Raw genomic sequence first — 17,105 nt, 5'->3', positions numbered from 1 at the left:
TGAATTAATGCAAGCCATTTAATGCAGTGATTGAATGCACATAAAATAAATAAAGTTAACTAGCTTCATTATAGTTTTATTTGCTTCAGATATATTTTTCATACCGTTTTTTACACCTTCTTAATGTTCATTGTATCACCTTTGGATAGTTGCTGTAACCAATTAACAGACTAGGCAATTTAAAGTTATAGCAATGTCTTCTTGGATAGTTCTGGAAACCACATGTATGAAGTCATGCTGCTGGGCAGGTCCACTTCACCCATAGGCTCCAGCCTTTTGGGGACCCTCTCTGACTTTTGGAAGTTGCTCACAAGCCTTGGCATTTTTTAACTTGTAACTGCATCGTTCAATATCTGCCTCTTTACTGAAGGAATTCACAAAGACATTTTTCATGTTGTAGACTTTATCTGGTGGAAAACAGTTACCTATTACAAGTGGGCTTAATAGCTTTATTAAGACTTTTTGCACACCTTATAATTTATCTAAAAAAAAAAAGAGTATAATTTACAGGGGTTAATGCTCTTGCTTTAGATGTGGCCAACTCTAGCTCAATCCCCTATACATATGGTTCTCTTGAGCCCTTCCAGGAGTGGTTCCTGTGTAAGGGATAAAAGTGGTCCAAAGTGTGGTTAATTTTTTTTAAAGTGTACAGTTATTGAATTTTGTAAGTTTACAAAGGTATGGTAGCACCTATGGAAGTTTGGGGGATGATGGTAATGTTTACGAGTCACTCCCCATTCACTTCCCAGGCCTCTCAGTCCTATATGGGTGTTCACTTAATTCCTGCCTCTAGAGTTTTATTTATTTTGTATGTTTTATATAAATAACACCATGTGTGGGCTCTCCTGAGTACCTTCGTCAAAGTGACACAGTTTTTAATATTCATCAATATTGTATTGTGTATCACAAGTTCAATTTTTATTGCCAAGTAATATTCTTTTGCTTAACTAGGACATGTGTTTATTCAATCATAAGTTATGAAATTTTATTTATGTGAATTATGCTCTTATGAGAATTGGTGCCCAAGTTTTTGTGCGTGAGCATTTCTTTTCATTTTTCTTCGATACGTAGGAATGAAATTTTTGGGTCATTTGGTTACTATGTTTAGCATTTTTGAAGCACTGCCGAACTCTTTTCCAAAGTAATGATGCCCTCTTATAATCCCACTAGTGCCTTCAATCGCAGTGTGTTGAAAGCCAAGCACAGGTGTTTAGACGCGACATAGGACACATCCTTCTAGATTGTTGAACACGGTGAAGGGGATGTTATTGGAATGCTTGTTTCCCCTTTAATATTAAACAAGAGATTGGAGACCAGGAAGTGGGTAGGAAATGTTGGAGTGATCTAAACCATGAGAATGCTTCTTTGAGAAGGATGGCAGGCAGAAGAGTTGTCAGAGTTCCTGAAGAAAGTAGAAGGTGATGGCAATGATTCTCAGGCAGGAAAAGATCACCTGATACCACCTGTGAGATGTTTGCTCAGCCTTTGCTTTCTGATCTTGATAGCACAGAAAGTAGATGTATCCTTTTAGAGAAGTAGGAAGGAGGAAAGACCTTGCTGTGAGGATCATGCTGTGCTTTGAGCAGATTGAATGGCTTTGACCTGCATGAAAGCTCTTCTAGACTCTGCACTACCCGCACTGATAGCCATGGGGTGCTATTCATACCATTGACCTGTAGTGGGAAGAAATTTATGATACAGCATCATGTGTGTATATATGAGTGAATGAGTGAGTGAGTGAGTGAGTGAGTGAGGCAACGGTGTGAGGTGCATATGAGCTTGTCAAGGTGTATACTAAATGGCAAAAAGGAAAAGAATGCTTACTCAGAAAGTATTCTACCCAGGAAATAGAAGCTCCCATAACTCCAGGATTTAAAAATGGCCCATCGTTCTCTCCAAGAATGGCACAGCAGGTTTAAAGCTGCCAACATCTGGGGACTTGCTGCTTATGGTCATCACTGTTATGTAGTTTTGCTTCTGTGACTTATTTTCAGACATTTTGCTTTCAGGTGAAATTTAAATAAAACCATGAGCAGCTAGAGAACTTTATTGGCTGATCCACACATTAAACACACGATTGCCTGCATCTGCATGTATTTTCTCCTTGCAGTGAATAAAACCACCTTGCATTGGTCTCTTGTGATTGTCCTCACTGGGCAGCAGTGGACAGTCTGTAGCAATTCCCCATGGCTGTGACTGCCGCATGGTGGAGCACACAGACTCTGGGTACAGCCCCATGCTCTCATTTTGTAGACCCTCCTTATCCTCATTCTCTCATGTTCATCAGCCTCTCCCTTTTTTTTTTTTTGTTTGTTTGTTTGGTTTTTTGTTTTTTTTTTTTGGTCACACCCAGCAGTGCTCAGGGGTTACCCCTGGCTCCACGCTCAGAAATTGCTCCTGGCAGGTTCAGGGACCATATGGAATGCCGGGATTCAAACCAATAACCTTCTGCACGAAAGGCAAACGCCTTACCTCCATGCTATCTCTCCAACCCCATCAGCCTCTCTCTTTTATTGACTGCTGGATACACCCGCTCCCCAAAGTAAGGGGAGGACCCTGCAGCTGCAGAACTCACAGTGACCTTGACTTTTCTCTCTAGATCAGTATTCTCAGGGCCTATTTCTTGGCCATAGATGTAGTCACAAAGCTTATATTTTTTCTGAAGTTGGCAACCCTGAAATTTCTTGAAACTATATCTGCGTCTATGTGACCTATACTGTGACTTTCAAATAATTCTTTTTCTCCCCTTTCTTTTCTAGGATTGTCCAAATCCCTTGGGCTCATTGAAGGTTATGGTGGACGGGGCAAAGGAGGCCTTCCTGCTACCCTTTCCCCAGAGGAAGAGGAAAAAGCAAAGGGTCCGCATGAGAAATACGGCTACAACTCCTACCTCAGTGAGAAAATCTCACTGGATCGCTCCATCCCAGATTACCGGCCTACCAAGTAAGTTCTGATTCACTTCTGAAAAGTTGCTTACTCTCGCCTAATGGATGTCAACCTGAATATTGTCTCAGGTTGCTTTTTATTTTTAGTCAGAAATATAATTTTACTAGAAATTATTTACTATTAATTGTGATATTAATTCTAAGCATATCCTTCTTAAATTATTGTTTTTTATTTAGTTAATGAACTGTGATTTACAAAGTTATTGATAGTTGAGTTTTAGGCAAATAATATTTCAACCTCAATCCCACCAGTGTCAAGTCTCATCACCCTGTTCCCATCACCCCACACTCCACACCCCACCCCCTTTCTGCCATCTTGACAGGCACATTACAAAGTTTAGTGGTTTCAGCTTAGATCTCATGTTTTCAGGGCTGTTGAGCCTGCACTTTGGATGCATAACTATACCACTCTTCCACATCACCAATATAACTAAAGTTCTGACCTTTGTTTCCCTTTACTTCCCTTTCTGATCTTTTTCCTTCCTAATTTGATATCTTTGGTTCTCCTTCCTAAACTCTGGGGACAAGGGCTGATCTAGACACCCCACTTTACTACATTACATTCCTCCATCAAAACATTCTGTATACCACAGGTAAGAGAGATCGTCCTGTTTGTTTTTCTATTCTTTTCTTTTCTTTTCTTTTCTTTTCTTTTCTTTTCTTTTCTTTTCTTTTCTGACTTACTTCCTTGACTCAACATGATATATTCCAGTTCCAACCAGGTTGAAGCAAATTGCATGATTTCATTATTCCTTAGAGCTGATAGTGTTTAAGTACCATTGTGTACATGCATAATATCTTCATAATCCAGTCATCTTTTATTGGACACATAGATTGATTTCATATTTAAGCTATTGTACTAAGTGCAGCAGTGAATAATAGATATTATTAATTAATAATAACTTGCATTTTGTCACTGTCATTCTCATTGGTATGAGATAACTCATTGTTGTCTTGAGTTGGATTTCCCTAATGATAAGTGATATTAAACACTTTTTATGTGCCTACTTATGATCCACTTGTCTCGCACTGAGAAGTTTCTATTCATTTTCTCACTCCATTTTTTCATAGTCTTGAATTATTTTTGTTGATCTTTCTGAATGCTTTATAAATACTGGATATCAAGCCTTTGTCTGATGTATTGAACACATATTTCCAACTTAGCTGTCTTGTAGAAACCTGTATTTCTCTTTCCATGCAGAAACTCTTTATTTGATATAGTTCCATTTGTTTATTTTTTATTTTGTTTCCATTATCAATGATATCAGATCATTGAAGATGCCTTTGAAACCCAGATCTTGGAGCATTCTGCCTATATTTTCCTAATATACTTTATAGTTACTATAAAGTACATATCAAAAAGATCAAAAGATTTTTGATCTACTTTGAGTTGACTTTTGTTTAAGGTGTGAGATATGGATTGAGTTTAATTTCTTACCCGTAGTCATCCAGTTTTCCTAATACCATTTGTTAAAGAGGGTTTTTTTTATGCCATATCATGTTTCCAGCTCCTTTATCAAAAATTAATTGTCCATATACATGAGGTTTTGTCCGTGGCTATTCTATTCTGATCCTTTTACCAGAGGTTCTATCTATTCCATTATCATATAGTTTTGATCAATATAGCTTTATAGTACAATCCCAAATTAGATAATTAAATACCTTTGTATTTCTTATGTTTCTACATGGCTTTGGCTTCTGATTTCATACAAACTTTATTATTGACTTTTCTAATTTCTTAAAGAATTTTGTCTGAATTTGGATGGAGATTTTATTGAATCTATATAATAATTTACATAGAATGGTCATGTTAGCAATACTGATTCTTCCAGTCCATGTGCTATGTAATGTTATTCCATGTCCCAAGGTTTTCTTCTATTTCTTAAGTGATTTAAAATTATAACGGTATAGATCTCTTACGTCTCTTGTTAAGTTTATTCCTAGATACTTGATGTTCTTGGACACTATTTTAAGTGGGGCAAACTCTCTGATCTCTTTTTCTACTTATTTATTTTTTCTATATAAGAAGACAACTTATTTTTATGTATTGAAATTGTAGCTGGCTACTTTGCTCTATTGATTTATTGTTCATAGGAGCTTTTTTGAGGATTCTTTAGTATTTTCTATGTTCATGTCATCTGTAAATAGTGATAATTCCACTTCTTTTCCAATTTGAATCCCTTTGATTTGTTTTTCTTGCCTGATTCCTGTAGTCAGAACTTTTAATACTATATTAAGTAAAAGTGGAGACAATGGAAATCCTACCTTGTGCCTGATATCAGAGGAAATGGTTTTAATTTCCACCATTAAGAATGATACTGGCTGTAGATTTGTTATGGATGGTATTTACTATCTTTTTTTTGTTTTGTTTTGGGTTTGGGGTCACACCCAGCAGTGTTCAGGGATTACACCTGGCTCTATGCTCAGACATTGCTCATGGCAGGCTCAGGGAACCATATGGGATGCCAGGGTTTGAACCACTGACCTTCTGCATGCAAGGCAAATGCCTTACCTCCATGCTATCTCTTTGGCCCTGGTATTTACTATCTTGAAAATACTTCTATACACCCCTATTTTGTTGAGGGTTTTTAATCATGATTGTGTGTTGGATCTTGTCAAAACCTTCTCTACAAAGATTGATATGATCCTATGGTTCTTTGATTTGATTTGATTGGGATGTCTGATTTTTTTGATATGTTATTGATTTGGTTAGCTAAGTTTTTGTTAAGAATTTTTGCAACAAGGTTCATCAGAGATATTAGTTTGAAATTTACTTTTCTAGAAATATCTCAGTCTGCTTTGGATATTAGTGTAATCTTAACTTCAGAGAAGGTATAGGAAGGATTTCTGTGCCATTGATGTTTTGGAAAAGCTTAAGGAATAAAGGCGTAAATCTCTGAAGGTTTGATGGAACTCACCACTGAAGCCATTCAGACCAGAACTTTTGTTCTTGGGAAGATTCTTAATTACTGTTTTAATTTTCTTACTTGTGATTGACCTGTTAAGGCTTTCTACTTTCTTCTTGTTCAGCTTTGGGAGGTTACAGGACTCTACAAATCTATCCATTTTTTTTTCTATTTTCTTTAGCTTAAGAGCATAAAGTTGTTCATTATAACTTCTCATTATATTTTGAATTACTGAAGGGCCATTGTAATTTCTCTCCTTTCTTTTTTTTTAAACAACTTTATTACATACATGATTGCATTTGGGTTTCAGTCATGTAATGAACACCACCCATCACCAGTGCAACATTCTCACCACCAATGTCCCAAATCTCCCTCCTCCCCATTCAACCCCCGCCTGTTAGACAGGCTTTCTGTTTCCATCATATATTCTCATTATTAGGATTGTTCAAAACATAGTTATTTCTCTAACTAAACTCATCCCTATTTGTGGTGAGCTTCATGAGGTGAGCTGTAACTTCCAGCTCTTTTCTCTTTTGTGTCTGAAAGTTATTATTGCAAGAATGTCTTTCATTTTTCTTAAAACCCATAGATGAGTGAGACCATTCTGCGTCTTTCTCTCTCTTGCTGACTTATTTCACTCAGCATAATAGATTCCATGTACATCCATGTATAGGAAAATTTCATGACTTCATCTCTCCTGACGGCTGCATAATATTCCATTGTGTATAAGTACCACAGTTTCTTTAGCCATTCACCTGTTGAAGGGTATCTTGGCTGTTTCCAGAGTCTTGCTATAGTAAATAGTGATGCAATGAATATAGGTGTAAGGAAGAGATTTTTGTATTGTATTTTTGTGTTCCTAGGGTATATTCCTAGGAGTGGTATAGCTGGGTCATATGGGAGCTCGATTTCCAGTTTTTGGAGGAATCTCCATATTGCTTTCCATAAAGGTTGAACTAGATGGCAATCCCACCAGCAGTGGATAAGAGTTCCTTTCTCTCCACATCCCCGCCAACACTGCTTGTTCTCATTCTTTGTGATGTGTGCCAATCTCTGGGGTGTGAGGTGGTACCTCATAGTTGTTTTGATTTGCATCTCCCTGATGATTAGTGATGTGGAGCATTTTTTCATGTGTCTTTTGGCCATTTGTATTTCTTCTTTGTCAGAGAGTCTGTCAATTTCTTCTCCCTATTTTTTAATGGGATTAGATATTTTTTTCTTGTAAATTTCTGTCAGTGCCTTGTATATTTTGGAGATTAGCCCCTTGTCTGATGGGTATTGGGTGAATAGTTTCTCCCACTCAGTGGGGGGCTCTTGTATCCTGGGCGCTATTTCTTTTGAGGTGCAGAAGCTTCTCAGTTTAATATGTTTCCATCTGTTAATCTCTGCTTTCACTTCCTTGGAGAGTGCAGTTTCCTCTTTGAAGATGCCTTTAGTCTCAATGTCCTGGAGTGTTTTACCTACTTGTTGTTCTATATATCTTATGGTTTCGAGACTGATATCGAGGTCTTTCATCCATTTGGATTTAACCTTCATACATGATGTTAGCTGGGGGTCTAAGTTCAATTTTTTGCAAGTGGCTAGGCAGTTGTGCCAACACCACTTGTTGAAGAGGCTTTCTTTCTTCATTTAGTATTTCTTGCTCCTTAATCAAAAATTAGGTGATTGTATGTCTGGGGAACATTCTCTGAGTATTCAAGCCTATTCGACTGATCTGAGGGCCTGTCTTTATTCCAATACCATGCTGTTTTGATAACTATTGCTTTGTAGTAAAGTTTAAAGTTGGGGAAAGTAATTCATCCCATATTCTTTTTCCCAATGATTGCTTGAGCTATTCTAGGGTGCTTATTCCAAATGAATTTCAAAAGTGCCTGATCCACTTCTTTGAAGAATGTCATGGGTATCTTTAGAGGGATTGCATTAAATCTGTACAATGCTTTTGGGAGTATTGCCATTTTAATGATGTTAATCCTACTAATCGATGAATTTCTCCCCTTTCATCTCATACAGTTTATTTGTACATTTTTTTCTCATAAGTCCAGTCAAGATAAAGGCATTTTGTTTATTCTTTCAAAGAACCAACCAGTGGTTTCATTGATTCTTTGAATTGCTTTCTTGGTTTCTATGTTATTAATTTCTGCTCGCATTTTAATTATTTCCCATCTTTCTACATTTTGGGTTCATTTGTTGCTCATCCTCCAGATATTTCTATGTCTGTAATATTTTTTCTTTCTTAATGTAGGCCTGTATTGCTATGAATTTCACAGCTCTTGCTGTATCCCACATATTCTGATAGCTTGTAACTTCATTGTCATTAGTTTCAGGAAATCTTTTTATTCATTCCTTGATTTCTTCTTTTTTTTTTTTTTTTTTTTTTAGTTTTTGGGCCACACCCATTTGACGCTCAGGGGTTACTCCTGGCTATGCGCTCAGAAATCACCCCTGGCTTGGGGGACCATATGGGACACCGGGGGATCGAACCGTGGTCCATCCGCTTGCAAGGCAGACACCTAACCTGTAGCGCCACCTTCCCGGTCCCGATTTCTTCTTTTATCCAGTTGCTGTTTAGCAGTATTTTGTTCAGCATCTACATGCTGAAAGTTTTCTTTGCCTTTCTGTGGTTAGTTTGTACTTTCATGGCATTATGGTATAAAAAGGTATTTTGTAGAATTTCTTTATTTGTAAATTTATATATGTTTGACTTCTGCCCTAACATGTGATCTATCCTGGAAAATGTTCTATGTGTAATACAACAATATATACTCTTGCTTGAGAAGTGGGTGGATAAAGAGCCTGTATAAGTCTAACAATCCCAATTATTTTTAGCTCCACATTTAGGGTTCTTGTCTCTTTACTGATAATTTGTCTGGTTGATCTGTCTAGTGGTGAAAGTATAATATTGATGTTTCCTACTGTTGTATTTCTGTCAGTGTGTTTCCTTAGGTTTGTTAATCGAAGCTTTATGAACTTTGCTGGGCCTTCATTCAGTGCATAAATGTTGGTGAAGCACATCTTGATCTATTGTTCCTTTACCCAATAACTGTCTCTAATTACCTTTTTTTATTGATTGCTATTTGGTCTGATATAAGTATGACTGTTCCAGCTTTTATCTTCTTCCATTGGCTTGTATGATTGTTTCCTGTCGGCAGCAAATGAATGGATTGTCTTTTTTTATTTATCCATCTGGCTACTCTATGCCTTTTTATAGGGGAGTTTAGTCCATTGACATTGAGAGAGATTAGTGATAGATAGGGCTCTTTTGTCATTTTTGTGTGTATATGTGTTTGGAATCTAGTTATTTTTCACGAGTCTTTTTTTAGAGGCAGCTTTTCAGAAGTTCTTGCAGGATTGTTTTAGTTGTCACAAATGTTGCCAATTCCTGTTTGTCTGAAAGGTTCTTATTCCTCCCTCAAGTCTAAGTAATAGCTTTGCAGGACAGTAAACTCTAGGCTGAATTTTTTTATTCAACACTTCGAACATGTCATTTCTCTCTTTCCTGGCTTGGAAGATATCACAGGGAAGCTCTATTGCTGTTCTTATGTTGTTTCTCTTATATATGCTGGTCACCTTCTTTTTCATTGCTTTAAGTAGTCTGTCATTGTCTTTTGATTTTACCTTTTTGATTACTATGTGTCTTGGCATTATTTTGTTTGAGTCGATTTTGCTTGGTACTGTCTGTGCCCTAGAATCTGTGCAGGTACCACTCTTCAAAACTCAGAAATATTCTTGGTGATTATTTATTTTTTCTGCCAGTCATTCTTCTTTCCCCCTTTCAGCTCCTTCTAGAATTCCTATGATTCAAAGATTCTTATGAACTCTTTGATACCCTGGATCTGTCCTTCTTTTATTTGGTTGAATTGTTGCTCCAATGATTGCTTTATTTCTGTGGCCATTGCATGGAACATTGATTTAAATTCCTCATTGATGAAGCTTGAGGCTTTATTTAAGTTTGGTGATTTTCCAGGACTAGTGTCCTGTCTGCCAGTGGACTCCTTTCTTGCTTCAGTATTCTACAAGATTTGTGGGCACTGCAACTTGAGCTTTAGGTTACCAGTTGTCTGAGATCTGAATCCCTTCTTTCAATTTCAGCAAACTCTTAGTTTTTATCATCTGTTAATCTAACAATTTCTGTACCCTAAATATTATTTTAGTGTAATAATGACCTTGCGTAGAGGAAAATTATGGATGTATTTGAGGCAAGATAACAATACCAATAATAAGTAGAGTTTTGGGGTTGAAAGGGCGAAAGTGTTGTGCAGCTGCTAATGTATCTGCTTGGTTTTGGGTTTAAGAGGCAGGCAGTAGTAAGGGGGCAATACAGGGATGTTAGGAAGCAGTCACCCATGCACAGGACAATACAGTGGGAAGAGGGTCACAAAGCCCTTGACCTCTTCTGCTGTTGGTAGCACATAGGAGACTAATTGGTTGTGAGATGTTAGTGTACAGCAAGGTTTACATTTTCAGAAGAGTAATCCTCTTCTGGAAGAAGGGTCTCAATACAAAATGTATGATTAAATAACAAGAGTCATCATGTCATTATTACCTAGAGACAGCTGTCAAGACATTTGATCTTCTTGTTTGTATCTAGATACAAGCCTTTGGTAGATTGTTGCTTTTTATTTGTTTTTTTTTTTTTTTTTTTTTTTATTTGGGCCACAGCCAACCATGCTCAGGAATTACACCTGGCTCTGTACTCAGGTAATACTCCTGGCAGTGCTCATGGGAACCATATGGGATGCTGGAGATCAAAAATGTGTCAGGTCTGTGTAAGGCAAATGCCTTATCTACTGAATTATCTCTCCATGCCTACATTGTTTCTTTCTTTCATTTTATTTTATGGACATTTTCTGCTGTTCCTAATTGTCGTCATTGTCTCCATTATTAGATATGTAGGCTACTTTCAATTTTCATTTTATTATTGGTAAGACTGATGAATATCTTTCCACTCAGAAGTTTATGTATTCATTTGTTATTTTATTTTCTACATTCACACTTGTGAAGTCCTTAGATCACATGGCAGGGATATTTTTGGAGACGTTTAATGCAGACTGTAATGCTTCACTCCAGAAAGAGTATAGAGATCTCTGCTCCTAAAGGAATTTGACTTGACCTTTCCCAAATTGTGCTAAGCAGAATTCAAAAAATTGTGTTTCTAAGTTGATACATGAAAAATTACAACCCATGATTTTTTAAATTTCTATTTTTTTGATATTCTTTCCATTTTTAGCACTTTGGTTCCATCTTGGCTTGTTTATGAGAGATCTTTGTTCTGTGTTCCCAGACTTAAAAATTATTTGTTTTCTTATTGTCAAAGAGTGAGATTGGTGACAGAATCAAGATGCTGGAGGGGAGAAAAAACACTTCTAATTTCCTGGCAGGATTCTGCCTTCATTTTTCCACCAGATTCTTTAATTTTTGTCGTTTTTCAGTGACCTCTTTCCCATTAGAGTGTGTCCATCCTTTGACGAGATTATTTCTTTTATCAAATGGATTTTGTATATATCAGCTAAGTATCCTGGTTACTGAGAAAACGAGATTCAAGATAAAGAAAATTATCTTAAATGGATTTAAAATTGCAGCATTAGCAGCGGAACCTGTTAAATCTCTCTGTCTAATGAGCATGTGCTCATTTTTGAATCACAGAGAAAACATGTATCACCCAGCTGGAAGCCCTTGTGTACCCCTGAACTTCTGCTCTCCGATCATCAGCTGTTTTTTTGTCCTGGTGCCTTCTTAGCACCTTTCTTGTTTGGACCTTATCAACTAAATGGTCATCATTTTCATAGACCTGTGAAAGGAAAATGCTTCCAACATGGAAGCCTTAGGAAATGACTCATTTGAACATGTATTATGTGCAGGGGCTTTCTCATCTACTCACTTCTTATCTGGGGGCCAGGCAGATGTGGTAGATCATTTGGCTCCATGTAGTCCATGGAGTCTTTTTCAGGGATATCTGGGCAGAAACATCTGGAAAGTTTCCTGCTTCAGTTGACAACTAAACTTATACTCAGAGAACCAGCAAGGTTTGGGGTATTAAAAAGGAGATGGAGGCTGGGTAGGATCTTGACATGCTTAAGGAGAAAAGCATTGCTCAAAATTGCTGTGTAGTATGATCTGGAGGCTTGAAGACCCACTAACATTTGGGCCCTCCAAAAACTGCTGAGATGGCACTTAGGAACTTGGGTGGATGGGACCCCAAAGAGACAACTGAAGAGTTTTGGTAATGACAATGGAAAGAGATACCTATGAAACTGTTCAGGACAGAGGAAGGGTGGACAAATGGTAACTGGCATAGACAGAGGGGCAGGAAAGAATCAACATGAGGTGGAAAGTGGTGATAAGAGAGGGAGGATACAACCTGTCAACACTTCAAAGGTCTAAAACTTAGGAGATTGAAGAACAATATACATCTGATGGTGAGGAGATGGAATTGAATAGAATGATGGCAATTGTATCCCAAGTCATTCTCCAGCTCTGCGCAACTACGGATGACTCTGACTTAGTTGATGGAACGTAGGAGGTTTACACACTGGAGAAGGTAAATGCTGGGCTACTATTTATTCTTACAATACAGCCCAGGGTAGAGGGTGAACACTAAATGGATATCCTAGCAGTGGTCCTCAAACTATGGCCCACGGGCCACATATTGTATTTGTATCTGTTTTTTTTTTCTTCACTGCAAAATAAGATATATGCAGTGTGCATAAGAATTCGTTCATAAGTTTTGTTTTTACTATAGTCAGACCCTCCAATGGTCTGAGGGACAGTGAACTGGCCCCCTGTTTAAAAAGTTTGAGGACCCCTGCCCTAGAGCCTCATCACACATACAGGCTTTCACATCCTAGGAGTGAGGAGTTAAGCGAACCCCTAATGAAGCACTACCCATTATCTATAGAAAAGGTCCATAGATTTGACAGGTGAGGTCATTCCCCCCAAATATCTGGGTTCTGCTTATTGTTAAAGCATATTATTATAAAGCATACTATTAAGCTTATTATATATATTATTATAAAACTTATTATTAAGCCTTCACATTTCAAACTCTAAAGTAGGATGTCCTCTGCTTTGCTCTTACTCTGAAGTAAAAAAGAAGAGACAAGATCCCTGAAATTTCAGGAGAGTCCTATCATTAAAAAAAATAGGCTGGGCTGACTGGTCACGTGCTTCAATTCCTAAATGAAGGTTTAACCTAGAGATAAAGTGTATGTTAAAGAGTTTTCGCGTGGCCATCTCGTAGTGCAGGCAAGGTATGGTATCTCGTGTGGTATCCCGAGTTGCCATCTTAGTTTGTCCGCCCTTTGTATCTAAGGGCGCCTGTGAACAGAAAAGCTGAGAGGTTATTTAAAATATATTAAGGTAAAGGGATTAAAACGTAGTGTTATGGTATGTTGTTTTTTTGTTTCTTATTTTTTTCTATTATTATTTTTAATCTGTTTTTTTGTGGTGCCTATCGATATAACCGGAGTCCTCACTGGATATTTGACACTTCTTTTGGTACTGGTGGAGTGTTTCACCTTCTTGTTCTCATTCACTTCCCAAATTGAAGATGAGAACCTCTAGAAGGATTCTACCCATTTTCGGGGTATTAGACCCTTACCCCAGTGTATTTACTTTCTCTTTTTTAGGCAAAACCACGTAACTTGAACTAGCTAGCCCTGCCCCCACTTACAGGGGGAAATAAGGGAGGCAGCAAGACCAAACTGATGCAAGACTACTAAGTAGTAGGTTAGATACAGAGGGGACCATATATTCTAGCCGCCCTGAGGGGGAGGAAAGAGGAAATGGGAGGTAGGACAAAAACGGAGGGTTAGGGAGGACAATTTGGGGATGGGAAGCCCCCCTGATTTTGTGTAAATATGTACCTAAAATATTGTCAACAATATGTAAGCCACTATGATCAAAATAAAAATTATATTAAAAAAAATAGGCTGGGAAGATGGTACCAGGGATAAGGCATTAATCTTGCATGCAGCCAACTGGTTCCATCCCCCAGCACCATATATACCATATATATGTATTAGAACCCCAAACCACACAGAAGTGATCCCTGTTCACAAAGCCAAGAATAAAGTAAGTCCCTAATAACACAAGGTGTTGCCCCAAAACTAGCCAACCAAACAAAAAGACACTAGTGAAATAATAAAAAAAATATTTAGAGGAAATTGATTATTCACATTAATGCTATAATAAATGACTCAGAGAAATCATGAGGTGTTTTGTTTTATTGACAACTCCAGAGCAAGGTGCTATTTATAATAACATTTGTTCAATAAAATTGAAATGTTGGAAGTTAAAAAAAATAATATGTAGAGCTAGGGCAATGGTACAATGAGTGGGATGATTGCTTTACATGTGGACAACCCAGGTTATATCCCCAGAATCCTGCATGGACCTCTGAGCCCGTTAGAGTGAGCCCTAAGTACAGAGCAAGGACAAACCCCTGAGCACAGTCAGGTGTGTCAACCCACAAAAAAAAAATGGGGGGAAATAAGGTATAAAAAAAGCGATTCAATAAATGTTACAAGTAAATTTTTGGCTTGAGGAAATCTGAAAGACAAAGAAAAATGTAAAAAGAAAAAATAAGAAAGAAAATACAGGAAGTGTATCAGTTCAGTTCATCAGGCTTAACTGGTATAACAATTCTGATATAGCAATATATACTATAAGAATATAGTATCAGCAATATAATATCATAAAAATAATACAGAAAACATAGAAGAAAGCCATTAGATGAAAGCTACAAGGGAATTTTCTAGAACCTTTGCCTAAACGTTCAGATAAGAAGATCCCAGCTAATACCTCCATGATGGATGAAAAAAAAAAATCAAATTTCCATCAAAAAATGTAAATGTAAAGTGTCAGAACAGCTTGTAAAATTTCAGAACAGCTTGAAGAGAGAGTCCTTAAAGTTTTCAGAGATAAAATGGAAATAACATATGGTTGGTATTGAATTACTCAGTAGCAACTTGAATGATATGTACAAAATTTCCCTTCCTTCCTCTTCCTTTCTTCCTCCCTTCCTTCCTTTCTTCCTTCCTTCTTCCCTTCCTTTTTTCCTTCCTTCCTTTTTCTTCCTTCCTTCTTTTTCCTTCCTTCCTTCTTCCTTCCTCCCTCCCTTTCTCTTTCCCTCCTTTCCTTTTTTCCTCCTTCCTTCCTTTCTTTTCTTCTTTCTTTATTTTTTCTTTCCTTCATTTTCTTTCTTTCTTTCTTTCTTTCTTTCTTTCTTTCTTTCTTTCTTTCTTTCTTTCTTTCTTTCTTTCTTTCTTTCTTTCTTTCTTTCTTTCTTTTTTCTTTCTTCTTTCTTTCTTTCTTCTTTCTTCTTTCTTTCTTTTCTTTCTTTCTTTCTTTCTTTCTTTCTTCTTCTTTCTTTCTTTTTTCTTTTTCTTTCTTTCTTCTTTCTTTCTTTCTTTCTTTCTTCTTCTTCTTTCTTTCTTTCTTTTCTTTCTTTCTTTCTTTCTTTCTTTCTTTTCTTTCTTTCTTTCTTTCTTCTTTCTTTTCTTTCTTTCTTTCTTTCTCTTTCTTTCTTCTTTCCTTTCCTTTCTTTCTTCTTTCTTTCTTTCTTTCTTTTCTTTCTTTCTTTCTTTCTTTCTTTCTTTCTTTCCTTCTCTTTCCTTTCTTTCTTTCTTTCTTTCTTTCTTTCTTTCTTTCTTTCTTTCTTCCTTCCTTCCTTCCTTCCTTCCTTCCTTCCTTTCTTTCTTTCTTTCTTTCTTTCTTTCTTTCTTTCTTTCTTTCTTTCTTTCTTTCTTTCTTTCTTTCTTTCTTTCTTTCTTTCTTTCTTTCTTCTTTCTTTCTTCTTTTTTTCTTTCATCTTTCTATCTTTCTTGGTTTTCAAGCAAAAGTGCTTTTATTGAAACTTATTTAGAAAAATGTAAGTGGAAAGAAGAGAGAGAAGTATGTGTTCAAAAGAGAACACAGGTTTCTCTAGAGTGGAAATAAACAAAGATGCATAGAGACAAGCAAGTGAGACATGTGTTCAAGTGAGAACATAACCTTGAAAAGCAAGTCTATTTTCAACTTAAAATTTTGTAGTCAGTCAAGCACAAAATAAAGGCATTATACTCATGTAGAGTCTTAACAGATTTCCTTTCTTCAGTTCTGTTTTCAAGAAGCTGCTCCAGAGTCTGCTCCAGTAAAACAAAAGAGTCAAGTAAGAGACAGAATGATAATAGGGCTGAGAAGGATTCAAATAGGAATCAAAGGCAGAATCTAGAAATTTGCAGGTGTAACTTTTTCTCCATGTAGCAAATCAATGTTCATGACCAGAGCAGTGGAAGTTTATATAAGGTTTAAATTAGGACCACTGAGTTATTTAATCTTGTAGTGCTGGCACGTTAAAATTTTGTGCTTTAAAAAAATTATCTTACAGAATGTTTGTGATATAATAATAATAAACACAGAGTGTATGTGAGTGTAGAGGGGGGACTTTAAAAAAAGAGCAAACCAATGATTAGCTAAAAAAATAAGCAAACCTCTTCTAAAAAGAAGATGCAATTCCATACTCTCGCTGACTTGGCTGTGTCTAATATTTATATATAGAAACTCCAATATAAATAGTGAATATTTATTTAGCTACAGAAAGATTTTGTTGATCTAGAAGGAAGAGAAATGTAAGTGCTAGATGTGGGTAGTTTAAGAAAATTAACTATTCCTCTTCCGAAACTGGAAATAGCTAGAAAAAGTCTATAATACAAACATTAAGGAATAGAAGCATACTCATTTTTGTCTAGAAATGCAGTTATTACAGAAATGGGAGTGTTTTTACATACTTGATTTTGATAAAATAAAAGACATGTAAGCAATAGTGGTAAGTTTATATAAAAAGTTAAGTGCCAGATGGGGGGAGACTGTACACATATGGAAGAAAAAAGGTTTTGAGAATTCAGTTGAATGACATAATCACATTTTGCCTTTTTAGATTAGATCATTCTGGCAAGTGATATAGAGGATGAATTTTGAAAGTTGAATTTGAGATGAATTTGAGAATCTGCCTGCTGGCTATGCGGGGCAAACAGACACCATGGTAAATGGAGCTCAGAGCATAGGTTACAGAATTAACCTTCATTAGTTGCAAATTAATCCTTACCATCAAAGAGTGGCAGAGGCTTGGGCTGTGGAAACTTGCACCCATAGTGCTTGAGCCCTGGGGACTTGTAGGAAAACAGATGTTTAAAGCCAGAGAGCATCTTTCCTCCTCTATTTCAAGTCTAGAAATCATTCCCCTATGAGTAGAATCCTACCTTGGAAGAAGGCCCCA

The 17,105-nt window shown here is 36.7% G+C and overlaps 1 protein-coding gene across 1 annotated transcript in view; it reads left to right on the top strand.

Annotated features, from left to right (window-relative positions):
• Window positions 1-17,105, top strand: part of GALNT17 (polypeptide N-acetylgalactosaminyltransferase 17) — a 421,732-nt gene that overhangs the window by 150,069 nt on the left and 254,558 nt on the right. The window contains exon 2 of the mRNA XM_049789513.1: window positions 2,760-2,943. Within this exon, the coding sequence (XP_049645470.1) occupies window positions 2,760-2,943 (184 nt within the window). The remainder of the gene's footprint in view (window positions 1-2,759; window positions 2,944-17,105) is intronic.

This window comes from Suncus etruscus, chromosome 15, assembly GCF_024139225.1.
Source record: "Suncus etruscus isolate mSunEtr1 chromosome 15, mSunEtr1.pri.cur, whole genome shotgun sequence".
In the NCBI taxonomy this organism is placed as follows: Eukaryota; Metazoa; Chordata; class Mammalia; order Eulipotyphla; family Soricidae; genus Suncus; species Suncus etruscus.
The sequence above is the reverse complement of the archived record's forward strand: the minus strand, read 5'-3'. Positions and strand labels throughout refer to the sequence as shown.